Genomic DNA, 26,500 nt, shown 5'->3' on the forward strand with positions numbered 1-26,500 from the left:
AAGTATTCTGGCCTCCGTGCAAACTGAAATCCCTGGATATCATGGTGACTCTTCTCTCAAAGGCCCAGGAGACTATTAACTTGTTTCTGAACTGTGTTCTGAATCATAAAGAATGCTGAGACCCTGGCCTCCAGAAAGAGGAAGCACCTGGCAAGCACCTGGCAAGCTCATGTGGGAGGCCCTGAACTCAGCATTGCAGGAAGTAAGGAATAGGGGGACATGGCCACACAGCCCATGGGAAGAAGACCCAAAGGAAGACTTCGGAAATGTCCCAAAGCCAGAGTGTTAATGCTCCCTCTTTTTGTTCTTTTCATTTACCCCAAGCTTGCCTCATAAGATTTGCAAAGGACCTGCTGAACCCTGGCATTTCTACTATTTGGTGGTGTATTAGTTCTGACGGCCACTGTACCAAATTCCCACAAATTTGGAGGCTTAAAACAACAGCAATTTATTTTCTCGCAATTCTGGAGGCCAGAAATTTGAAATCAGTGTCACTGGACTAAAACCAAGGGCTGTGCTTTCTACAGAGGCTCTGAAGGAGAATCAGTTCCTTGTCTCTTTCAGCTTCTGGTAGCTGCCAATATTCCTTGGCTTATGGCCACATCACTCTGATTTCTGCCTCTGTCTTTGCCTTCCCTTTTCTATTTTGTTGGATCTCCCCCTCCCTCCCTCTTATAAGGACACGTGATGGCATTTAGGGTCCACCCAGATAATCTAGGATGATCTTCCCATCTCAGGATCCTTTACTTTCATCACATCTGCTGAGACTCATTTTTTGCCACATAAAGTAGCATTCACAGGTTCCAGGAATTAACACACAGTTATCTCTCAGGGTGGGGGTGGAGGACATTTTTTCAACTTACCTCAGTTGGTGACATCAGTTGTCCATAATGTCGTGCTTTGATTGATTTTAGTGAGTTTGTAGTACATTCCTGTCCTGTGCCAGGCAGTCTGTTAAACTCTGGGGATTCAAAGAGTAAAGACCCAGTTCCTCTCTTGAGAAGTTGATGGATTAGTCAGGGAGACATTATGATATGAAGAGCCGTGGGAAGAGCCTCCAAAGCCTTGGAGGTACCCAGAACTTATCACTGAGTGCTCAAATTCCCTCTCCAAATCTGCAAAGCCCTGTGTTCTCTGGCCTGCATGGCGTCTTCTTTGAGCTCACCTCCCAGCACTCCCATCTTGCTCACCAAGCCCCTTGTTCGTGTTCCTTACACAAGTCAAGCTCTGCCTCAGGACCTTTGCACTTGCCATTTCCTTCCACTGAAATGCACACTCCTGCTGTCCCCCTGCTGCCAGCATATCCCCCCAGCTCCCTTCTTCACTTAGCTCTACTGGATCCCTCTCAGAGCCTCTCCCACCCCAAGTACCTTGTCTAAAACCCACCTCCTCTCCTGGCACTGTGCCCCTTTCCTCTGCTCTATTTGTGTTTCTAGCACATATCACAATCATTTTGAGATGTGATGACGAGAACTTACCAGAAGAAGATCCTAAACCCAAATGCATTCTGTTTTTATTTCCTGTTCTCTTACCTTTTTCGCCTTAGGAAGACCCTGAGCTAAATTTCAAGTGGATCAGGATGGGATTGGAGTGAGGGCTCTTCTAGGGGGATTTATAAATGAGAGGAACTATTTGTCAGTTGTCATAGTGACGTGAGTCTGTAGGGGGTGGGACCTAGAAGCTTTTAGTGGACAGGAGTCAGGGACACTGAACATCCTGTAGTGGACACAGGACTGCTCTGCCCAGTGAAGAACTGTCTGGCCCCAAATGCCAATAGCACCTGCATGGAGTACTTAAGGAAGGAGTTTGTACTACAGTCCTAAAATAGTATTTTTCAAGTATATTTGATAATCTTTCACCCTTTAAGAGTCCTTCAGATGATTTTGTCCCCAGTACATCACCTTCTGCCGAACCTGTGTCCCATGAACCATTCAGACAACTTCTAAAGATCCTCCAGTTCACCTTCTGCCTGATGTCACTCGAGTGTCACCTCTACATGTGAGGGGAATCCCCTCCTTCAGACTGTGTGTGGGTGTTCAGTGAGCTGAGCCCCAACTCTGGGTCCAGAGGTTTACCATAATTTCCCCCTCCCCAGAGAACTGTCCTTTTATGTGCACCCTTTGTTTCCTTTCTTCATGGCCAGACTTCCACCCTTGACAAAGCTTCCCTGGACGATGACCCATTTTATTTTTATTGTAATAGCCTTCAGGGTGGGACCTTTCAAAAGCTTTTTTGCAAATGAAAATAAATTACATCTGCTGGTTCCCCTTATCCACAGGCGGTTTGCACCCCTTCAAAGAGCTCCGGTAGATTAAGGGATTTGGCGGGTTTGGGGTTTGTATGGGCTTCTTTGCCCAACTCCGGAATCCTTAGCCAAGAAGCCGGCACTAGGGGAGGGCAGCTGAAGAAGCTGATCAACAGCACTGAGGCCCGGACAAAGCTCGGGGAAACCTACGCTCTAGACCCACCTGCTCTCCTGCACTCTTTCCAGAACAGTCACATCTCCTTGCGTCAAGTCCAGGGGCCTGGGATCCCTTGAGTGTCTCCACGAGGCTGACCAGGTGAGCTGGGCTCTCAAAGCCTCAAAATGACAGGAGGCCCCTAACTTCTTCCAGGGTAAGTGATCTGAGGATTATGAATAGTTAAAAAAAAAAACCTCAAACACCCTCAACTGTCATATACTCAGTATGCTAGCTTCTTTCCTCTTACAGGTGCTTTTTTAATCACTCGATAAGGTAAGTGTGACGGTCCCCATTTCGCTGGGAGAAAACCAATGGGTTTCCAACTTTATGGGTGAAGCAACTTGCTCAGGGTCACACAGTGAAGTTGTGAGTTGGAATCAAGCTTTGTTTGAGTCAAGTTCTTTCTGTTTCCAAAAGTAACACAATCAATTCAGACCCCACTGACTCTTCTGGGGAAGCCAGGTCCCCGCATCAAAATCCTCCACTGCTATAATTTCCAGTCTGTGTCAGGAGTCCTGGAAACCACTTCATTTAATGTGTGTTCTCTTAACTGGACCAGATGTGCTCAGAAGCACAGTCAAGCCAGGTCACAGCTCAAAATTCTGGTCCACCTGGACCCCTTCTCTTGTCTAGACACAGCCGAAACCCATTTGTGTCAGATAACGTCAACCAAGCCTGTCTTGCCCACAGGTGCTGTCTAAGAGCTCTGAACCCTGCATCCAGACCATTTCAGTTCAAATTCCTGCTTTTCTCCTCATCAGTGATATGAGCTTCAACACCTTTCCCGAGTCTCTGTAAGATGGAGCTAGGACTATCCCTATCTCATAAGATTCTTATAAGGATTACGAGTTCATGACTGACAAAGTGCTTAGAAGAGGACTTGGCACATGGCAAACATTATAAAAATGTTTGACTTCAAAAGTAAAACCGTCAGTCATACCCAAGGAGAAGATCCCTCGGGTCATCTCGTTTCTCCGAAGCCCTCTTTTCCTATCCTCCTTCCTTGTGAACCACTGGCCTGAGCACCCCCCTCCCATTATGGGATGTTCCCTCCCTGCATCCTCACCTTGTTCTCTGGTTGCTCCTCCCACCCCACCTTCATGCTGACCCTCCAGCCTGGCCCTCCCCCAGGCCCCACTCACACTGTTCAGAGGGGCTGTTCTTGTCCACACCAGACACCCAGCACCCAGGCAGGGGGAGCTCTTGTCCTCCTCTATCTCCATTGTTCTTCTGATCTTCATGAAACTGACAGCAACCTCTCCCTGTTCCTCTAAGACCAGAACCACACAGCTGTTCCCCCGTCCACATCTTCTCGATGCTGACTCCTCCCTACCCAGGTTACTCTTCTCTTTCTTTGAAAACATCGATGCCAAAAGCTCAGCCTCCGTGCACTGGTGCTGCATCGAATCTCGGAGACAAGAGTTTTGGGTGAAGTAAAAAGGGATCCCCTGGTGGCTCAGTCAGTAAAGAGTCTGCCTGCAATGCTGGAGACCTCGGTTCAATTCCTGGGTTGGGAAGATCCCCTGGAGGAGGAAATTCTCCAGTATTCTTGCCTGGAGAATTTCATGGACAGAGGAGCCTGGTGGGCTGCAGTCCATGGAGTCACAGAGTCGGACACGACTGAGTGACTAACACTTTCACTTTTCTTTTCAAAAAGGGACAGCTTTATTGCTTTGCTAGACAAAGTGGGACACAGTGGGTTCGTGCCTTTCAAAAACTGCGTGTCCTGACCTAGTGGAATTTGGTGAGTTTTATAGCAATGGTTCAAGGGTGGGGTTGCTGATATGATCAGGCTGTGTACAGACCCCGATTCCTTTCATCTGGCCTCAGCTGATCTCCTAATCTTCTCTGAAGAATGCTTCCTCAAGTGAATGCTTCCTCATCTTCCATTTATTGGGGGTTTTAGTTCTGCAGAAAACTTGAAGCTATTATTATATGCGTCCCTTGAGGTGGAACCAGGATCCTCTCCCAAGGCTTTTGCTGTTTCTTGACTGCTCCCCCTTTGTCTCTGCATTCCCTCCCTTCCCTGGTTAGCAACTAGGTGAACCCGCCCTTTGGAACCCAGAGAAGGTCAGGAGGCTGAACAGAAAGGGTCCCATTCCCAGGAGCCCTACAGGGTCCTGCCGTTTCCACAGCAGCATTTGGGTCAGCGAGCCCTGGTGCCAGTCCTGAGGATCTTCCATCCCTAGGTGGACAGCCTGTCTGGTCGACTTCCTCATCTCCATTCACCTTCTCTGCTTCCCAGCAGAAATCCCCCTCATCCTCTGTGGGCCCTGTCATCACCTAGAGCTATTCCATCTCTGGAATTCTTGCTGAAGGCATCCAGTTTTAGACCATGGTCTCCTCAGTCATTCCCAACTCGTGTTGTCTATCTTCCTGAGCCTCCAGACCAGCTTTGTCCAATAGAACTTTCTGTGATGATAGAAATGTTCTTATCGATGCTCTCTCCAAGTCAGGGCAACAGAGGAACCAAGCTTTAAATTTTAATGCATTTTAGCTCATTCAAATAGAAATGAAATGAGCCATGTGTGATTACTGGTTGCTATCTTTTTTTTTTTTAATATTTATTTATTTGTCCGTATCAAGTCTTAGCTGTGGCATGTAGGATCTTTTAGTTTCAGCATTCGAATTCTTTGTTGTGGCTTGTGGGATCTAGTTCCCTGACCACAGATTGAACCTGTACTCCCTGCCTTGGGAGCATGGAGTCTCAGCCATTGGACCACCAGGAAAGCCCCCTGGCTACTGTCTTGAAAAGTGAATGTGTTAGTTGCTCAGTTTTGTCTGACTCTGTGACCCCATGGACTGTAGCCCACCAGGCTCCTCTGTCCATGGAATTCTCCAGGCAAGAATACTGGAGTGAGTTGCCAGTTCATTCTCCAGGGGATCTTCCCAACCCAGGGATTAAACCCAGGTCTCCTGCATTGCAGACAGTTTTTTTCCTTTACTGTCTGAGCCACCAGCACAGCTATAGATCCTGGCCTTTCTATTTCCTCTGCCGTTGGTGGCCTGTCTTCACTGCCTTCTCTCTTCAGTTTTGTCTCTGTTGTCCATCACATCAGCCAACTTCTTTCCTTTGTCCCTGTGCCCACCTCCTGGAAAAAAAAAAAAAAACAACAACCTTCAACTATGGATTAATCTAGTCATTCTGCTTTCTCCAGGTCTACAGTGGCCACTGAGCATTGCTGGGGCATGAATTTCCTGGGTGGCATTCTTTCTCCTGGATGGTCACCAACCTCAATAGGTCTTTGAATTCTGACCAGCCTGCACTGTCCCCTTCTCACTAATGACCCAATCAAGACTTCTGCCTTTCCAAATCTGCTCCCTCGCTCTCAGCAGGTGGCGTTACTTCTTATGTCTTTGAAACAAGAGACGTTTTCAGACCACCTGACTAGCCCCTTTTATGAGGCTAGTTTTATCTGTCTTCAACCTCCTTCTTCTCTCTCCTATCAACATTTAGGCACGTTCAAATAGCCTTATCTTATAAACAACAATAAAAACTCCCAAGCTTCCTTCAATCCCATGTCACCTTCCAACCGCCCTCTCTTTCCTGCCACTTGTTTTCACACTTCTGGAAACTTGTCTTCACTGGCTATCTGCACTTTCTCACGTCCCATTCACTCCATAACCTGGGGCGGTCTGGCTTGTGTCCCCATCACTCTTCTGCCACTACCAGTCAAGGTCAGCAAGGACTTCCTTGTCATTCAATCCAAAGGACTCTTTCAGATCTTATCTTGACCTTGAAGGCATGTGACACTGCTCACCACTCCTCCTTGCTTGAAACTTGCCCACTGGTTTCTAGGACACCTGAGTCTCCTGCTTTTCTTCCTCTTATTCTGGGTATGGTGTTCCTTGGTGCAGCATTAAAGAATCCATCTGACAATGAAGCAGACATGGGTTTGATCCCTGAGTCAGGAAGATCCCCTGGGGGATGGCAACCCACTCCAGTATTCTTGCCTGGGAAATCCCATGGACAGAGGAGCCTGGTGGGCTACAGTCTGTGGGGTCACAAAAGAGTCAGACATGACTTAGGGACTAAACACCACCACCACCACCACTACTCTGGCTACTTTTAAGTTTCCCAAAACTTCCACATTCTCAGCTTCCTAGGGTGATTCTCAGGCTTGCCAGGTAAGGCTTAGGTGTCAAGAATGGTGTGCCGCCCTCCACCCCCCACTCCCACTGCATTCCTGGCCCAAACACCTGGGAATGTGTTTTCTCACCCAAGAAACTCACTGTGGTGTTTTGAACATCAGTTTGTATTGCGAATCCCATTGCTCAGAGCCTGACATGCCATTTTGGGTGTGTATTTATAACTGTCACTTCGAGAAGCTCTCACAACATTTGGACATCTGTTTTTTTCATTCGCCTCCTCAAAGGGCAGTATGCTGTAGGGACACTGACAAATTAGAGGACGTCAGGAGAGGCTACAGGGTGGGTGGTCAAAAAGTGTCCTGGGAGAACTCACTGAAAGAACTGGGGGACTTCCCTGGCAGTCCAATGGTTAAGACTCCACGCTTCCCCTGCAGAGGGCCCAGGTTCGATCCCTGGTCAGGAAACTAGAGCCTGTATGCCACAGCTAAGACCTGGCACAGCCAAACAAATAAACAGATATTTTAAAAAAAGCTCTGGGACAGAAACAACATAGCAGAAGGAAGGCTTCAGAGCGCTGGCCAATCTGGTCTTAAAGATATTCCAAACTAGACCACGTTGGGTCAGAAGGGAGTGGGGTAGCCCGGCATGCCTTTTTCAGACCTGTCCTCGTCAGGCTGTCTCCTTGACTCACGTTCTGGTGTGATGCTATCAGCTTACACGATGGCCCATCACAGAAACCCTCCGTGAAGTCTGGGGATGTTGAGGGTGTCTGCTTGTTACCTCACACTGTGGTCTCTTTAGGAGGCCCTCCAGGACAAATTCCTGACTGATTTTAGTACTAAGAATAGTTGTAATTCTTTTGAGTAATAGGTCTGTTTTTATCTCACAGGCACTGGGGATTGTGTGACTGACATGGTCTCCTTTTCACTTGGGCGTTGGAAAATCTTCAGGACAAATTTGTGGCCCACCCCCAGGAAGTGAATAGGGCAGCCCCAGAACCATTTTACCTTTATTCCCATCTCTGCTTTGTCTTCCCTTGGGGTTTTTCTTTCTTCTCTTAGCTCTCCTTATTTTACCATACACAATCAAGAACAGGCAAGCAAAAATAAAAATTGGCTGCAACCTCACTATCCAGAGATACCCACAATTATCTATGTTGTCCTTTTATGCATATTTTAAAAAATAAAAATGAGAGGATACCATGCCTACCTTTTTTTGGGGGGGCATAGTGTTTTATATTTTGCTTTTTTCATTTTATGTCACCAATATCTTTCCATGTAATTAAATATCTTTAAATAACTTAAAATTTCTATGAAGATCTAGTAATGTCATACTACCAACTAACATGTCTACATCCACTTGTGTGCCTGGCTTTATGTACAGTCACATATACATGTATATGAAAGTACACCCACAGAGATGATCTAAGAACAATATTTGTATACACAAATATTGTAGACACATATTAGAAGCTATAACATTCACATGTGTCAACTCATCTGATGCTCACAACCCTATGAGGTAGAGCTTATTGTCCCCCTTTTATAAATGAAGAAACCAAGGCACAGAAAGATGCGAAAGTTGCCAAGGTCACACTCCGACTCCAAAGGGTGTTGGAACTCCAAACTGCCATGTTGCCTTTCAGGACATCATTGAGATTTCACAGTCCACGGGGTTAAACAGAAAAAAAGAAACGTTTATCTTCTTCCACCTCACTTTCTAATTTATGTTATTTTGCCTTGTTTTAAGTACCCTTGTAAGTCACCTGAAATCCCCCTCTGCCACGACATAAACAAACAGCGATGAGAGTGGTACCTGGCACGAGAAGACAAAGTTAAAATTCTACCCCAGGGCAGAGGATGAATCCAGCCAGTCCTGCAATGAAGTGGATTTATTTCCTTGGGCTGCAGTGAACTTCCATCCCTAGAAGAGCTGGCTTGGGTGGCCATCTCTCAGGGAGGCTGGGGTAGGCAGTCTTCCAAACAGACTGAGCTGGGCCAGACTAGCCCTGAGGCCCCTTCTTAGACTCCGAGAGTTTATGAAAATACCAATAAGACAAAATGAGACACTCAATGGGGCTAATGCAGCAAGCCAGCTGTTGGGCCAGAACCAGTATCCCAAGTTTTAAAGCCAGGCCTGTTACCAGCTCACTCATCTAAAAGTTAACAACTGGCAGTTTAGTTCAAAACTCTCAGCCCAGTGTATTCTTTCCCCTGAAGTGCTTTGGCTGCTGCTGGAAGACAGTCAAAGGATACTGTCACTGTTTTGAGCCCTTTGGTGAAGGTAGCAGAGGAGTCAAGAAGCTGGGTGGCCCCAAGGATGTCCCACTAGACTAGAATTGGGTGGGATGATCCGTTTGACAAACGTGAGGAGAGGAAGGAGCCAGCTTTCTATGGCTGGGAGATCTTATGCAAATTTCTTCACCTCTTGAGAACTGTTTCCTCCCTCATCTGCAAAATGGACTTTCACATCTACTCTGCAAAGCAGTTATGGGTTCCCAGCAGGTAGTATGGGCTACAGCACCTTTGCACACTGAGCCGGTAAGCATCTTATCAGGCTGCTTGTGGATCCAGGGAGGGCTAGGCCACCTCCAGCCCGAGGCCTGGGGGTGCTGGCCAGTGCTCAGGTGCTGTCTGGTTTTGTCTCACTTCAGCCTCCAGCCCACCACAGCTCCCCGGGTAGGAAAGGGGCTACTTTCTCTACAGACAGGCCCACCGATCGGTGACAACTGTGAGGGGACGGGAGAGCCGCTCTTTCCCTCCAGATGCCAAGGGCTGCGGGTAGGAGAGGCGAGCCAGCAGAGGCTCCCTCTTCCTCACGATTCCGGGCTGTCTGCCCACGGGGCACGGCCCTGGACGCGGTGCCACCAGGGCCATCACGCTGGGTTAGAGGAAGGCCCGACCCCGGCTCAGCAAAGAAAACAAACACAGATGTGTTTGCCCGGGACCAGGAGGGAGAAAAATCGCCCCCTCTCCCTCGCCTGCGCGCTCCCCCGGGGCGTGGGGCCGGCGGAAACCTGCTGGGCTCCCGGGGCAGCGCGGGGCCGGGCGACGCGGACCGTCCCCGGCCGGCCCCTCCTCCCTCCGCGGGGTGCGCGCCGGGCCCAGCCCCCTCTCCGGGGTTTCCCCGGGCGCTCTCCTCGCTTCCCTTTGTCTCCGCTTCTCCTTCTCGGGCGCCCCGGTTCCCACCCGTTCGCACCCTCGCTCTCTCCGGGTCCCCGGCCGCTTCCCTTTAACTTTCTTCTTTCCCGGGGTGAAAACTTGGCTCGGGAGCCGGCGGCTGCCCGCCGACGTTATTGGCCGGCGCCCCGCCCGGCGGCCCCGCCCCCCGCCCCCGCGTCCCCTCCGCCCCCCGCTCCCTGCGCGAGTGGCGGCGGCGGCGGCGGCGGAGCCTTCGGGGGCGTGCGTGCGTGTGTGAGTGCGCGCCAGCCAGCGGGAGTGTGTGCGCCCCGGGCGCGGGCTGGGCGGCACTCGCACCGCGGCGGCAGCGGCGGGAGCCGGGCGGCCGCGTATTCCGGCGGGAGAGGCTGCGGCGGCCGGGCCGGGCCGGGCCGGGGCTGGGGCAGCGGCGGCCGCGCCGGGCATGGAGCTGGCAAGCCCGCGCTGAGGCAGGACGCGCCTGCTAGCAGCCAGCGAGAGGCTTTCCGCCGTCCGGCGCGCGGGCTCCCCGGCCGGGGCCGGGCAAACTTTTCTTTCTCTTTTGCCCTCTCCTGAGGTAAAGTCCCGAACGCGGACTCGCCGGCCGGGGGTGCGATCGGGGGCAGATGAGCGGGAAGCCCGGGCTGCGGGAGGAGGGGGCGCGGGCCGTGCGAGCTCAGGGGCTCTACGAGTTGTCCCGCGCCCGAGTTGAGGGGTGCGGGAGGGGCGGCGGCGGACGAGCAGACGGGCGCGGGCAAGGACCCTCGGGCGGCGTGGAGGCGGCGGCGGCGGCGGCAGGGGAAACCGAGCTATTGCCCCGGCTCGCCGCCGGCGGGGAAGAGGAGGGGCGGGCAGTGCGGGGCCTGGGGGTCTCCGGATTCGCCTGCCCCCGGGACGCGGGGGACCGAGGCGGGCGTTCGGTGCGGGGGAAGCCGGGCGTTCGCCCGCGTCCCGGATCGCCGCCCCGCCGCGGGGTTGGAGGGCGCGGGGCGGGCTGGCTGAGCGCGGCTCCCCTCTCTCCGCAGGCGCCTTCTGCGGCGGGCGGACGGACTCCTCGGCGCGGCGGGGCCGGGGCAGGCTGGACGCAGCACGATGCGCGCAGTGTGGGAGGCGCTGGCGGCGCTGGCTGCCGTGGCGTGCCTGGTGGGCGCGGTGCGCGGCGGGCCCGGGCTCAGCATGTTCGCCGGCCAGGCGGCGCAGCCCGACCCCTGCTCGGACGAGAACGGCCACCCGCGCCGCTGCATCCCGGACTTTGTCAACGCGGCCTTCGGCAAGGACGTGCGCGTGTCCAGCACCTGCGGCCGGCCCCCGGCGCGCTACTGCGTGGTGAGCGAGCGCGGCGAGGAGCGGCTGCGCTCCTGCCACCTCTGCAACGCGTCGGACCCCAAGAAGGCGCACCCGCCCGCCTTCCTCACCGATCTCAACAACCCGCACAACCTGACGTGCTGGCAGTCGGAGAACTACCTGCAGTTCCCGCACAACGTCACGCTCACGTTGTCGCTCGGCAAGAAGTTCGAAGTGACCTACGTGAGCCTGCAGTTCTGCTCGCCCCGGCCCGAGTCCATGGCCATCTACAAGTCCATGGACTACGGGCGCACGTGGGTGCCCTTTCAGTTCTACTCCACGCAGTGCCGCAAGATGTACAACCGGCCGCACCGCGCGCCCATCACCAAACAGAACGAGCAGGAGGCCGTGTGCACCGACTCGCACACCGACATGCGCCCACTCTCGGGCGGCCTCATCGCCTTCAGCACGCTGGACGGGCGACCCTCGGCGCACGACTTCGACAACTCGCCGGTGTTGCAGGACTGGGTTACGGCCACCGACATCCGCGTGGCTTTCAGCCGCCTGCACACGTTCGGCGACGAGAACGAGGACGACTCGGAGCTGGCGCGCGACTCGTACTTCTACGCCGTGTCCGACCTGCAGGTGGGCGGCCGCTGCAAGTGCAACGGCCACGCGGCCCGCTGCGTGCGCGATCGCGACGACAGCCTGGTGTGCGACTGCAGGCACAACACGGCCGGCCCGGAGTGTGACCGCTGCAAGCCCTTCCACTACGACCGGCCCTGGCAGCGCGCCACCGCCCGCGAGGCCAACGAGTGCGTGGGTGAGTGGGGCGCCACGGGGACGCGGGCGGGACCCGGGCGGGGCGGGGACCCGGGTGGCTGTTCCAGGGCCTAGCGATCGAGGGTTCTTGAGCATCTCCCGCTGCGTGGATGTGGTGGGAGGCGTGTTCTGGGAAATCATGGGCGGTGGGGCCGGGAGAGCCAGGTCCACTCGCGCGCCTGACCCTGGCCGATTGGGTTGGCCTCCTGTGCGCTGAGCTAAGACAAGCTGCTGGGAGTGGGTTTTGCAGATAATTTACCAGTCACTCTCCCTAATCCCAGATCCAATGGCAGACGCTGATTGCCTTCTCCTTAGTTTAGCGGGACTCTGGGATCCACACCCCCCCACCCCCGCCCCAGGGCAGCAGCTGGTCTCGCTGTTGGGGACCACGGCCCGGTTCCCAGGAAGTTCCAGCTCCACGGCCACAAATCCCTTGGGAGGTGGCAAAGGGATTTGCAATTTGGGGCTAATTCGGTGCACCAGGAACATCACTCCTGCGTCCTCCGTTTGTCTTTTACGGTTTGAAAATAGATATAGTTTCTCTTTTGGTTAGCGTGTTTGGGCTAGCAAAAGAATGATGTTATTTAAATTAATTACTATCTGCAGAATACAAAAGAGAGTTCACTAATTATTTTAAACTAATTCAGTCCCGGTCCAAAAAAGAAGTATACCAGATTTTCGTTGTTGTTGTTAGCATGGATGGGGGCGGGTGTTGGGGTGAAATTAAACAATTCTGAGGAATTAAGTAAGGGCCCAGATTCTTGATTTTATGGGGTTTCAGGTCCTGAAAGAGAAATCTCACAAAACCCTGTACTGGTGGATACTGTTGGGTCTGAAATGAGGCTTGAAAAAAAAAAAATCCATTCTGTTTCTGGATCATACAACTTTGCTGCCGTAGAAACTCTGAGCCCTCAGTTTCTCCTCAGGAAGAGAAAAAGAAAAAACGTAGAGGAAAGGTAGGTAGTTAGACCATACTCAGCTTTTCCAGTATGAGATGTAAAGGGACAAATCGCCTGCTTTATTTTAAGGAAAATCATTCAGTTTGGCCATCCGCCCTTGGGTGTTCATCTTTTGTGGAATAGAGTCATTCCCTCCCTCTCCCACACAGCCAGTGTGAGTTTCTTCAGTTGCCTTGGCCTCTGAGGCACATTACAAAGTTTGCTGGACCCCACAAACACACGTCTTGAGGTCTGGTTCTGATTAATTGTGTCATGTTTTTGTCAAATAGTTTGTGCCTCATGACTTGTGGATGCAGACTTTCTGAGAATGGAAAACATGTTTTGGTCGGCTCTGAGGCCCAGGCGGGCGTCCTGGTCTGCAGAGGGCAGTTCTCCTGTTGCATGGCCCGATCTCCATTTTTTGCACTCTATCCAAGGGTTCACTTCTGCAGACCTCATTGTCCTTACCGCTCCTGTAAGGGACGCTACACTGCTGGCTGGTTGGAAGAAACTTTTCAGGATTCGGGCACTGAGACAGTGGTTACTCCCCGACTTAGTTGTCTTTGAGAATAGAACGCCTTTGATCTGCTCCATTCCTTCAGAAATGTTGGTTTTTCCCATCTCTTCTCTTTCTTCTCTCCTTTCCTCTTTTCTTTTCTTCCTTTTGTGAGTGAAAACCCTTTATTGACATTTAAAAGGCCTCCCAGGGTTTGGGTATCTGTGTTAGCTTGTATGTGCATATGAAAGATAACTTCTCATCGTCACCAGCAGGGTCTGATTGGAAAACACGCAAGTGAATACATGGAGGCAAATAGGCTGGCTATGATGTGTAATGTTTCCCTGGCTTGAAGATTCCTCTTAGCCATGGTGGTATTGTTCTGATACCACCCACCTCCAGCTCTCTGTCACTTTGTATGTGGAGAAGCAACCCGTGATTGTTATAACAATGGCCATGCGCTTGAAATAATCTCCATAGTTGAGGACTTTGTCTTTTGACCAAAGCACTAACTCAGTGCACAAATTGGATTGACTGGGTTTTTTTTTTTTTAAGCCAAATTGAGCAATCAACATATTAACTAACGTAATTAGTAAGCCTTTTTGTTCAAAAAGTTTAATTAGGCCTAATAAGTACATAATCTACATGACAAATAATCGGCTGACAATATTTTCTGGGTTTCACCGAAGTTATTTTAATTCTCAGTAGTTAAAGTATCTTTAAATCTTGCCAATTATTCAGTCATCTCATAAAAGCCAAGCCAATTCAATGATGTTAAAGTTATTTATAGTTTCCTTTTTGAATAGATGTTCTGATACCTTGTAGATATAGCCTCAGGAATGTCAGGTTGAAGTTCCCATAAAGTCTTAATTGAAGTCTCAGTGATTTTTCCATCATTTCGCAAAAGAGAAAGCCAGCAAAGACAATTTAGAAGTGATTTACAATTAAAGGTCGAGCTTTTTATGAAAAGGCCCTGAAGTGGAGATACGTGAATGAATTAGTATTTGACAGGTGTTCTGAGACACTACAGGGCACTGTGCTAGGAAAAGGCGTTAATAAATCCTTCAAACACTAACTATTGAGCTATCAGCGGCTCAGATTTTTTTCCCCCAACATAATCCTATATTGTGAATTTCACACTGTTGACATAGGAAGTCAGGCTACCCAGATTTTTTACAGCTAAGGCAAAGAAGTATATTTTCTATTCTAAAAATGTTTTGATAAAAAAAATGAAACACTATCACTGTCTGTCTTTGCCTTTCTAAAATGATGAGACAAGACATAATAAAGTGATATCATTCCCTAAGTTAACTGTCTCACCTCCCCCCCATCCTAAAACTTTAAGAAAACATCGATATTATTTTTCTAAATAGTTCTTTATAGGGCCAAGAAAATATTATATCCTATAGGTTTTTCTTTGGTCCAGCTTTCTTTTCAGGGTTGTTTCAAGGTTGAGTTCTCTATGAAGTAAACGTGAATTTTTATAAGGTTCAATTTTATTTTAAACGCAATTTTGGATTTCTTCCGGAAAAGAAAACTCAAAACAATATGAAAGACAAGACTGTGTATAATGTTATGGCCTCGACAGCTCTCCGTGGAATAACTAAATACTTTCTTCCGCCCATATGTATCAGCAGTGTTCACATGCTCTTATACACATGTGCATTTATATTCATCATGTAAAGAAGCATCCGTGCATGGGGGGAGTATACATTCAAGAGAAAATGCATGAACAGTTTTAAACCACCTGGGTTGTTAGGCCCTCCCCCGCTTCCTTTTTTTTTTTCCCAAAAAGAGCATCTGAAGACCATATTGTGTTTCCATAAATTATTGACATCAGTTTTAATCAGTGTCCCCCTGACGTCGGAGCTGTGTTAGTATTTAGTGCCTGATGAAGCATGCTGTTTAATCTTACTGTGGGGATGTCAGCATGAACCCCTGCCTGGTGTGTGACAGGGTGAACTTATGAAAACTCGTTTTGCGACTCACGCTTTGGCTTGGCGTTGCCCTGCTGAAACCCAAAACCCACACAAAAGACGTCTCTGCAAGATGAGCACTGTGCTGGGCTGGCCTCCTATGGTCATGGGTACCTGCACCATAAAGCTTGTAATTGTTTAAACATTACTTTGGGAGGGGGTCCTCAGGCTGTAAATGGCTCTGGGCCTGCCGTCATTCCTGGCAGGAGAGGGAGGTTATATGGGAGGTGTTGCTCTGAGAAATCTAATGCCCCGATAAAAACTCTTGCAAAATCAGAAGGCTGAAATGATCTGCTGCTCAGTCTGGTATATAGCTGTAGATAAGTGAATAGTCTTATAGTCCTAGTAATTATCATGGGCTTCCCTGGTGGGTCAGTGGTAAAGACTCCACCTGCCAATACACGAGACACGGGTTCAGTCCCTGGGTTGGGAAGATCCCCTGAAGAAGGAACTGGCAACCCACTCCAGTATTCTTACCTGGGAAGTCCCATGGACACAGGAACCTGGCGGGCTAGGCCATGGGGCTGCAAAGAGTTGGGCATGACTTAGCAACTAACTACCACCACCACCATTTATTATAGTTATTATCTTAATATGACTAACCCTGGAGGGCTTTTTTTTGACCAACACTCACATTTAGTTATTTGATCATTGTAACTAAGCTAATACTGGGCCCCAATTCTTATTTTACAGAGGAAAAAACCATAACCTTTGGGTAAAGGGTTTACCCAGAGTCATACAGCTAGTAGTAGTGGAGCTGGGTCTCCAGTCTGAAGTTTAGGCTTCGTTTTACTGCATCGTCTGTGCTGCCTCCCCATAGAATGGATGAATGGCTGGATGGCTGGATGAATGAACAGTTCATGTACAGGCAGAACTCAGAGAGATAGTGCAGGTTCATTTACAGACCGCAGCGATAAAGCAGATGTCACGATAAAGCAATTCACATGAATTTCTCAGTTTCCCAGTGTCTGTAAAAGTTGTTTACACCATACTGTAGTTTATCAAGTGTGCAATAGCAAAATTATATATTTATGTATAACTGAAACATTGCTGCACAGCAGAAATTAACACAACATCATAAATCAACTATATTTCAATAAAACTAAAAAAACACTTCACTGCTAAAAAATGCTAACCATCCTCTGAGCCTTTCGTGAGTCATATTAATATTAATAGTGGTAACATCAAAGATCACCGATGATGGATTACCGTAACACAGACAATAATAAAAAGTTTGAACTATTGGTAAGAATTACCAAAATGTGACCCAGAGGCATGAAGTGAGTCTATGCTACAGTGCCCGTAGACTTGCTCGAGGCTGGGTTGCCGCAACCCGTCAACCTGTAAGAAACGTGATGTCTACAAAGTTCAATAAAGCACAGTACAATCAAGCGAGGTCTGCGTGTAGAGGACAATAGTTGGAACAACCTGTTGCCTCGTGCTGGAATTAAAGGTGGTTCCCTAGTTCTGTTGTCTTATGTGATAGTATGTCATATGATGCCATAGATTGTATTTACTATGTTCATATATGCTTGAATGCTTGCATATGAAATTGTATATAAAAAGTTGTCCTTGATGTTAGCCTTTAGGCCGCCTGGGAGCTGGGAGCTTTTAGGAATGTAACTGCAGAGTGTTTATAAACACCTTTGTGTGGGTGTTCACCGTGCACAGGTGTTGCTCATGGCTGAGTTTTGATTTCAGGGCCCATGATCTCTCTCAGAGGTAGTGGAACAGAGCTCGTAATCAGAAATTCCTTTTTTAACCGGGCCTTCTCCTGTCTCCCTAGTGCTCAGTAGCTGGTTGCTTCTCTGGGACATACTGGAAAAAGTATAGGACGTGGCCAAGAAGTATTGTTAAAGAAGGGAGTTTAGGGACTTCCCTGGTGGCACAGAGGTTAAAGCGTCTGCCTCCAATGCGGGAGACCCGGGTTCGATCCCTGGGTTGGGAAGATCCCTGGAGAAGGAAATGGCAACCCACTCCAGTACTCTTGCCTGGAGAGTCCCACGGACGGAGGAGCCTGTAGGCTACAGTCCACGGGCCTCAAAGAGTCGGACATGACTGTGCAACTTCACTTCACTCACTAGTGGTCCAGTGGTTTAGACCTCACCTTCCAATGCCGGGGTGCAGGTTTGATCCCTGCTCAGGAAGCTAAGATCCTACATGCCTTGCAGCCAAAAGACCAAAAAATCATAAAGCAGAAGCAATATAAACAGTAAACATAGACAGTAACAAATTTAATAAAGACTTTAAAAATGGTCCACATCAAAAAGAAATGTCTTAAAAATAAAGACGGGAGTTTAATGGTGTATCCTGGTCGCTGGTGGGGTGCTGGTTCGTGCTGGGCACGTGTGTCAGTGGCACGGGGCTGTCGTTTATCGCTTTGGGCCCCATGGCAGCTGGAGTGAGGGTCACTGCTGAGGTGGGCCCAGAGGCTCCTCGCTGCTTGACCCAGAGAAGTGAGACAGAGCTGAATCAAGAGCTTCTGGGGAGCGTCTGTTTCTTTCCAGGGCTTTGCCAAGCTGTCCTTTCGCCTTGCCCAGACTTCTCCCTGACCTCCTCCTCCCGTAGAAAAATGAGATCTTCAGAAAAGTATTTGAGACTTCAGGTCCAGAGTAAATACTGGAAAGGCAGTGGGTTGCAATTCAGATGTTCCCTGGAAGGAACCCCCTCATTGTCTGCTCACAGCTGGTATCGATAATTTCCTTCTGGAGATGAGTTGTGCTTTTCATTAAGTAAATTTTTTGTCTTGGGATTAAACCAACATTGTATTCTTAATAGACTTTTATGTTTACACTTCAAAAGTCCACCGGGTTGTTATTCGTGTTATCTTGATGGCTTCTACGGCGTCTGCTATGCACACTGGCTTCACCAAAATAAATGGCTCTCTAGGGAACTGGATTATAAAACAGTCTTATCTGTTGATGCTGTGGTGAGGGTATTTTGTGAGCCAGTATCTTTTTTTTTCTTCCTTTCAGAAGTGATAATCATACCTTGAGTTTCTGCAGTGCCTTTCATTAGAGGGAGACCGGAGGTCTCAGGGGGCTTTTGAAATGCTCAAGATTTAAGGTTAATACTTACAGAGTGGCCGACAGCATTTTGCCTGTCAGTCTGAAGAGACACACCTCAGCCCTTGTGGTCTCTGCAGCCTCGGAAGATGCAGCTTTTGTTTAGGTGGCCAGGGAGTTTAAAGTGTCTGTCCCAGGGACGTGTCAGGTTGCATGCTGAGGACAGACTGAAAACCCCTACTTAAGTGCCAGGCATCGTACTCGGTGCTCTGCATGTGCTTTATGTCACTGAATCAGATTGCCGTGAGAAACGGAAGCCTTTCAAAACCAGATGCACAAGCAAAACTGAACGTGGGCAGGGCACATCTTGGCTTGTTCAGTGATGCCGTTGCAGATGCAGAGGGCAGGCAGGTGTCAGTGGCACTTGTCTCAAAGGCTGATCACATAAAAGCCACGTTCTGTTGTAAGCAGCTCCCAGGGATGGTTCTGAATAGCACCTGGAATAAGGAAACTGCCCGCGAGAGTCCTTGGACATAGGGCCGTTCGCTGCCAGTCTGTCTCTTGTCTCAGTTTGGTTCGATGTGTATAGCACCATGTGGGGAGTTCAAGGTTGCATTTCTGTATTTGTATTCCAGAAAATGTAGCCCTGTTATAAACTTGAAATTAGATTTTCCTTTGCCTTGGAACATGTTATATGATTTACATAACATTTAATGATTTAATGACATAATGTTTTATGATTATATAATGTTGAGTTTCCCCCAGGTCAGAAGGCAGAGACCCATCAGCTGGTCAGTTCTTTGCTTCTAGAGGTAATACTTCCTTCCCATCCCCAGCTCCTGGGAGTCTTTGACTCGGTGTGTGTTCAGCCCTGACTTCGTTATATTTGTGCCAGTTCTGCCCTCTGACAGAGAGAAGGGACTGTGGTCATGGGATGGATGAGATGTGAGATGCTTTCCATCTGAGCCTTTCTCATCCAGCATTGAAGTGCCTGCTCCAAGCCTCCTTTGTGTTGGATGTTTCTAGCCAATGCATTCACTGGCCCTCAGGGAACAAGGGAATATGTCAGCAAGGAGACAGGTGTACCAGTGGTTCAGGAGTGCTGCCAAGGAGTGGAGAAATGTACACTGCCTCTGCCTCTGTCAGGGTCATTCCTAGAGATCCTGAGCCTTTTGCCGTTAGGGTCAGTGTATTAGCTGGTGCTAAGGCTGTAATCCCCTTGCAGTGCATTTATGCACATAAAGATGATCCAGAAGAAAGATTTCTTGTAGGTATGCCAGACCTCTGGGTTATTTAAAGGGGTGAGTGGGGACTTTCCTAGCGGTCCAGTGGTTAAGACTGCACTTCCACTGCAGCGCTCGTGGTAAAGAATCTACCTGCCAGGGCAGGAGATGCAAGAGACACGAGTTCAATCCCTGGGTTGGGAAGATCCCCTGGAGGAAGAAATGGCAATCTGCTCCAGTATTCTTGCCTAGAGAATCCCACGGACAGAGGAGCCTGGCGGGCTACAGTCTGTAGGGTTGCAGAGTTAGACACAGCTGAAGCGACTGAGCACGCACACACGCACATATACTTCCACTACGGGGGCTGCGGGTTTGATCCCTGGTTGGGGAACTTAAGATCGTGCATGCAGTATGGTGCTGCCAAAAAAAGGGGAAGGATGAGTGGTTTTTTAGAGGTCAAAGTACATTTGTTCCGTGAGACCCTGAAAGGCAAAAAGTAACACTAAGAGGGACAGGAAGTTCACTATATCACCTGATAATCAATGAATCCTCCCCACTCAGCCTGGAAGGAGTCTCTGGAACTCAGTCTCTGTGGATGGTTTGGGACTAGCCTGTATAAGGCATGTGAGGTACCAGCCTCTCCGCAGGGTCCAGCTTCAGTTGAGAGCCATTCATGCCCCTTCCTGGCTGTGCTATTGTTAGATTTTCTAGATTTTCCCCACTCCTTTACTGCCTCCAGATAAGAGAGAGTATTAGTCATCATGTACAATTTTTCACACATTCCAGAGGCTCCACTCCTAAGTTAGACACTCTGTAGGACCACAGTCACCTTTGAAGGAGCTGGGTTTGAATAAATGAGTCTTAGGTAACAAGAAAATGAGGTAGACCTCTTTTAGTTTCCTTAGCGCCTATGTGTTACATTATATTCCATGATGGACTGTCCCAAAGGGATGGACACTTTCTGCTGCCTCATTACGTTTGTTAGGACTTCTGATTTCATCTCTTCCTGTTTGGAGTGGCTGTGGTGAGTACTTAGCAATGCATCTCTTCCAAATTCTGAAACCAGGGCAGACATCACTAATCAGTTACAGCACTCATTTTCCTAAGTCCAGAAATGGTCTTAAGGTATTAGACTCTTGGCTTCCCTGGTGGCTCAGATGGTAAAGAATTATGCCTACAATGTCAGAGACCCAAGTTTGATCCCTTGGTCGGGAAGATTCCCTGGAGAAGCGAATGGCTATCGATTCCAGTATTCCTGTGTGGAGAATTTCATGGACAGAGGAGCCTGGTGGGCTACGGTCCATGGAATTGCAAAGAGTTGGACATGACTGAGCAACTAACACACACTTCAGTATAATATCCTAGGCAGCCATTACTGTTTAGTCAGAATTAGCCTAGGAGATGAAAACTGTAAGACAGTTTTGGTCCCAGAAGACCTTCCCCTGCTCCCCAGCCTGCAGACAAAGAAGTAGCCTGTAAGGGACTTCCTTGATGGTCCAGTGGCTAGGAATCTGTGCTCCCAGTGCAGGGGACCAGGGTTCAATACCTGGTCAGGGAACTAGATCCTGTGTGCTGCAACTAAGACCTGGCCCTGCCAAATAAGTATTTTTTTTTTTTAAAGAAGTAGCCTTAAGTGGATGTTTCTGGAGCAGTCAGTGGTCAGGTGGCTCTGTTGGGTCTGGGGATGTGAAGAACAGGGAAATGGTGCCCTCCATGCAGGTGGGAAGTGGTCTCTTCAAGGAGGGTGTGGGTGTGAGTGGTGAACACTTGTACTGAACCATACACATGGGTGGGCCCCCAAGTGAGGAGCTTTGCTCAATGCCTGGGACACAGGGAAGATGCTGTAGGTCTTGAGAAGAAGTGAGTTTTGAATTTGGCTCCTGTACTAGGCAGGGGTGGCACTGTGGTTCACTTCACATTTTCCTCCTGCATCTGCTCTGTCGTAGCATTTTAGTTTCCTCCTACCCTAACAGTTTGAGAGATCGCGGGGCCCTGAGAAGAGTGGCCTCCCCAGGAGAGTCAGCCCTGAAGTTCCCGTGCAAGGTCCCCTGGACTGAGAAAACTAGAACTACCCCGAAATGCGAAGGAAATTATGCCCCAACCTGGGTTGGGGGCCTGGGGCTCTTCCCACCCGAGAAGTCAGGCCCAGAACCCCAGACTAGGTCTGCGTGACATGGGGAGACAGGACTCTCCCCAGGGCAAGCACTCTGCCTGCATTTGGGCCGAAGCAGAAAAAGTGCTGAACAATAACAGTTTCAACCCCAGCATGAAAAAGGAAACACATTGTGTTTACAGATACAGAGCTTGGCCTCCAAAACGTGAAAGTACCTTTGGGTCGGGCGCCCCAGGGCAGGGCTGTTGGACAACGGTTCCCCTGCTCTGAGTCCTGCGGCCAACGCGTTTCCTCTTCCCGCAGCCAGACCTCAGAGGTGGGCAGGTCCATCGCAGCCAAGTCTTTCTTCCCAGACCCAGCCCTGTCTCACTCCTCGGCTCAGACCCTGGGAGAACTCATGGTGAGAGAGTACTCGGCCCGCCCAGCTGCGACAAGGAAGAAAACTGCTTCTCACTCCAGTCCACAGAGACTTAAGCCATGTTTAGGGGCAGATCATCTATCAGCGCTCCTCAGACTCGCCAGGGAAGACCGGGACTGGATGTCCTCTGTGTTCTTCACCCCAGTTTGTGTCGGAACCCAGATGAGAGACCTGTTTGTTGTTTTATTTTTCTTATGTTTTTTTGGCCATGCTCCGCGGCGTGTAGGATCGTAGTTCCCAGACTAGGGATGGAACCCACGCCCCGTGCATTGAAAGTGCAGAGTTAACCGCTCTACTCCCTGTCATAGAAGTCCCGGTTCATTGTTTTGAACCAAAGGTGTCTGCAGAAGAATTCAATCCTCCGTGAAAAGCAAGTTCTGATATTCCAGCTGTATGGAAACACGTCAGTTTTAAATCAAGATCAGAGAGCACAGGGTTCTGTGTAATAGCGTCTGAAATACCAAGATGCGTGTCAGGGGTTATGGTTGAGAGAACCCGTCTCCAGCTTCAGATGGCCTGGGTTGAAGTCCTGGGTCCAGGCTTGCAGCGTGACCTTGGGAATGTTACTGAAGTTCTCTGGGCTTTCAATGCCTGCAAGTCCTGGGGACTCTGTTCCAGACCTCACTGGTATATGGAGTAGGGTAGGAAGTGAGGGGGCATACCCCCAAGGAGGGGGCTTAGAGGAGGCTCATAGAAAAGAGACCCTGAGGTGGAGTGCTGCTTCTAGACTTGAACTTCCTTTTGTAAAAAAGTTTTTAATTGAAGCATAGTCGCTGTACAATATTATATAAGTTACAGGTGTATAGTGTAGTGATTCACAATTTTTAAAGGTTACGCTCCATTTATAGTTATTATAAAATATGGGCTAAGTCCCCCATGTTGTGTGATATATCCTTGTAGCTTATTTCACCTCATCATTTGTACCTCTTAATCCCTCACCCCTGTATTGTCGCCCCTTCTGCCCCCACTGGAAGCCACTGGTTTGTTCTCTGTATCTCCGAGTCTGCTTTTGTTGTTGTTGTGTTCACCAGTTGGTTGTGTTTTTTTAGGTTCCACGTATAAGTGATATTTCATACAGTATTTGTCTTTCTCTATCTGGCTTATTTCACTTTATCATAATGCTTTCCGAGTTCGTCCATGTTGCTGCTGGTGGCAAAGTTTCACTCTTTTCTTTCATTGTGTGTGTATCTTTATTCATTCTTCTGCTTATGAACGCTTAGTTTGCTTCCATATCTGGGCGTTTGTAAATAATGCTGTTGTGAACATTGGGGTGCCTGTACCTTTCTGAATTAGTGTTTTCATTTTGGGGGATATTTACCTGGGAGTAGAATTGTTGGGGTCATAGGGTAGCTCTGTCTTTAGTTGTTGAGACACCTCCATAAGTGACTGAGCCAGTGTACGTTCCCACCAACAGTGCACTGGCATTCCCTTTTCGCCACATCCTCACCAACATTTGTTATTTGTGTTCCTTTTGATAATAACTATTCTGACAGGTGTGAGGGGTATCCCATTGTGGTCTTGATTTGCATTTCGCTGATGATTAAGGTTGTTGAGCATCTTTTCATGTACCTGTTGGCCATTGGCATTTCCTCTTTGGAATGGAATATGGGCTCTAGGATGCTAGGGCTCAGTAGTTGCAGCTTCTGGGCTCCAGAGAGCAGGCTCAGTTTCTCTTGTGAGATCTTTGTCCCATGTGAGATCTTCCCAGACTAGGGATGGAACCAGTGTCCCCTGCATTGCATGGCGGGTTCTTAACTGCTGGACCAGCAGGGACACCCTTATTATATCTTCTAACTGGACACTGCTGACATATAGGAAAGTTGTTGATTTTTATATTAGTACTTTGCAACCTGCATTTTTATTGAACTCTTTTAAAATGAATTCTCATAGTGTTTCAGTTAATTTTCTTCTCTATTCAATTAGAACCCACAAATCATGAATATTTTAGCTCTTCTTTTTCAGCATTTGGACTTTTATTTTTCTTGCCTTACTTCATTGAATGGAACTTGAAAACAATGGTATAGAATAATGGTAAGACACCTTTATGTAGATCTTGATTTGAGTGAGACTGTTTGTAGAGTTTTATTATTAAGTATGTCATTTGTTCTTGGTTTTAGATAGATCTTTTTTATTGTGCTCAAAGGAATGACCTTGGTTCCTGGCTTACCAGAGGTTTGCTCCTTTTTGCTGTTGTTTTAAATTAAGGATATGTGGTTCCTTTAGAATGTTAATCCTTTAGATATCAATTGAAGTGATCATATACTATTTCTGCTTAAGCATATAAAATAATGAATTATATTAATTGGCTTGATAAAATTTTAATAGCTTCACTGAGATATAATTCTCATACTATATGCTTCACCCATTTAAAGCATACAACTCAATGGATTTTAGTATGTTTATAGAGTGGTGCATGCATGCATGCCAAGACACTTCAGGGGTGTCTGTCTCTTTGCGACCGCATGGACTGTAGCCTGCAAGGCTTCTCTGTCCATGGGATTCTCTAGGCAAGGGTACTGGAGTGAGTTGCCATGTCCTCCTCCAGGTAATCTTCCTGACCCTGGGAGCTATCCTGTGGCCCCTGCATTGCAGGCAGATTTTTTACTGCTGAGCCACCAGGAAAGACCTAGAGTGGTGCAACCATGATTAAAGAACATTTTCATCGTCACCAGAAGAAACCGTATACCCATAGCAGTCACTTCCCAGTCCTGTTCTCTTGCGTTTCTGTCCCAGCCCCAGGAAAACATTAATCTACTTTTGATCTCTATGGACTTGTTTGTTCTGTACATTTTATGTAAATAGGATCGTATAACCTGGGGCCTTTTGTTACTGACTGACTTCAGTGCTTAATGCTCAACAGTTAGCATAATTAGCATCATGTTTTCATGGTTCATCCACGGTACAGCGTGTGTCAGTACTTCATTCCTTTTTATGGCTAAATAATATTTCATTGTCTAGATACGGCACATTTTATTTATTCATCCTTCAGCTAGTGGACATTTGGATTATTTCTACCTTTTGGCAGCTAGGAGTAATGCTCCTATGAACACTGATATACAAGTTTTTGCATGGATATGTGTTCTCATTTCTCTTGGGTATGTACCTCAGAGTGGAAATGCTGGGTCATATGGTAACTTCATATTTAACTTTTTGAGGAGTTGCCAGACTTTACCAAAGCAGCTGTTCCATTTTAAAGTCTTACTTGTAATGTATGAAGATTCCAGTGTCTCCACATCCTCATCAATAAATCTGTTCTTTCTTTTTGATAATAGTCGTTCTGGTGATGGTGAAGTAGTGTCTCATTGTGGTTTTGTGATTTTCTAAATGGGAGCCATTCTTGTGTTCTTGGAATAAAGTTTATTTGGTTATATTATTCTTTAGTGATGTTTTATGTTTGATTTTTTTTTTTGTATCTGTTAAAACGTGTAATTTATCTGAACTTTTTACTTTTTTCTCTTTTTATTGTCTTTTGTATCAGGGCTGTTCTAACCTTATAAAATGAAGTGAGAAGTTTCTGTTCTTTTCTATGCTCTGGAATAATTTAAGTAGCATGAGAAAGAACTTTTCCTTGAAGATTTGCTAGAATTAGCCCATCTGGGCCCTGTGCCATTTTGGGAAGAGTTATTTGATAACCATTTCAATTTCTTCCATGCTTATATGTTTATTCAGGAATTTTTCAACTGCTTTCTGAGTCAAATCTGGTAATTTATTTTCCAAGAAAATAATGATTTACCCAGATTTTCATTTTTTAAGCATAGTTGTGTAATCACTTCCCATTCCCAATCACTAAAAAAGTTTTTTTAACTTTCAAATATGGCTGAATCACTTCTAATTTCTAACAGTGAATATTCTCATTCTCTTTGTGCCTCAGTTTGTTTGACGTTTTTGAAAGTGATGCTAATAACATCTGATAGTATCTGTTGAACGCTCAGTGTGTGCCAGGCCCTGTGCTAAGTATTTTGTATGTACTGTTTGCTTTTCAGAACCTGAACAACTCTGTGAGTTGAGTACTATTATTCACATTTACAGGTGGTTGAGAAGTTCAGGCATTTAACTTGCCTGAGACACAGCTACAAAGCCCAGAGTTGTAAAGCAAACAGGATCTCTCTGTTCTCAGAGTCAGAGCTCTTGCATACTATTTTAGTCTGCCACTTATTTTTTTTTAAATTTTATTTATTTATTTATTTATTTTTTGGCTGTGCTGGGTCTTCGTTGCTGTGAGGGCTTTTTTCTCCAGTTGTAGTGAGCGGGGGCTCTTCTCTAGTTGCAGCGTGTGGACTTCTCATTGCATTGGCTGCTCTTGTTGAGGAGCATGGGCTCTACAGCTAAGGGGCTTCAGTAGTTGCAGTTCCCGGGCTCGAGAGCACAGACTCAATAGTTGTGGCCCATGGGCTTATGGCATATGGGATCTTCCTGGACTGGGAATCGAATCCATGTCCCCTGCCTTAAGGCGAATTCTTTACCACTGGATCACCAGGGAAGTCCTGCCACTTATTTTTTGATGTTTTTAAATTCTTTCTAATTTTATAATTTC

The 26,500-nt window shown here is 48.0% G+C and overlaps 1 protein-coding gene across 2 annotated transcripts in view; it reads left to right on the forward strand.

Moving 5' to 3' along the window:
- The window catches only part of NTN1 (netrin 1), a 203,448-nt gene that overhangs the window by 6,446 nt on the left and 170,502 nt on the right, over positions 1–26,500 (forward strand). The window contains exons 1-2 of one of the 2 annotated variants that reach the window (XM_055406964.2): positions 9,930–10,268; positions 10,717–11,798. In XM_055406964.2, coding sequence (XP_055262939.1) covers positions 10,784–11,798 — 1,015 coding nt within the window. In that variant the 5' untranslated portion in view covers positions 9,930–10,268; positions 10,717–10,783. Of the gene's footprint in view, positions 1–9,929; positions 10,269–10,716; positions 11,799–26,500 lie in introns of those variants that run through there. The other variant, XM_055406972.2, reaches the window with a different exon arrangement.

Source organism: Moschus berezovskii, chromosome 20, assembly GCF_049115385.1.
Source record: "Moschus berezovskii isolate FMDL1 chromosome 20, NW_MosBer_1.0, whole genome shotgun sequence".
Lineage (NCBI taxonomy): Eukaryota > Metazoa > Chordata > Mammalia > Artiodactyla > Moschidae > Moschus > Moschus berezovskii.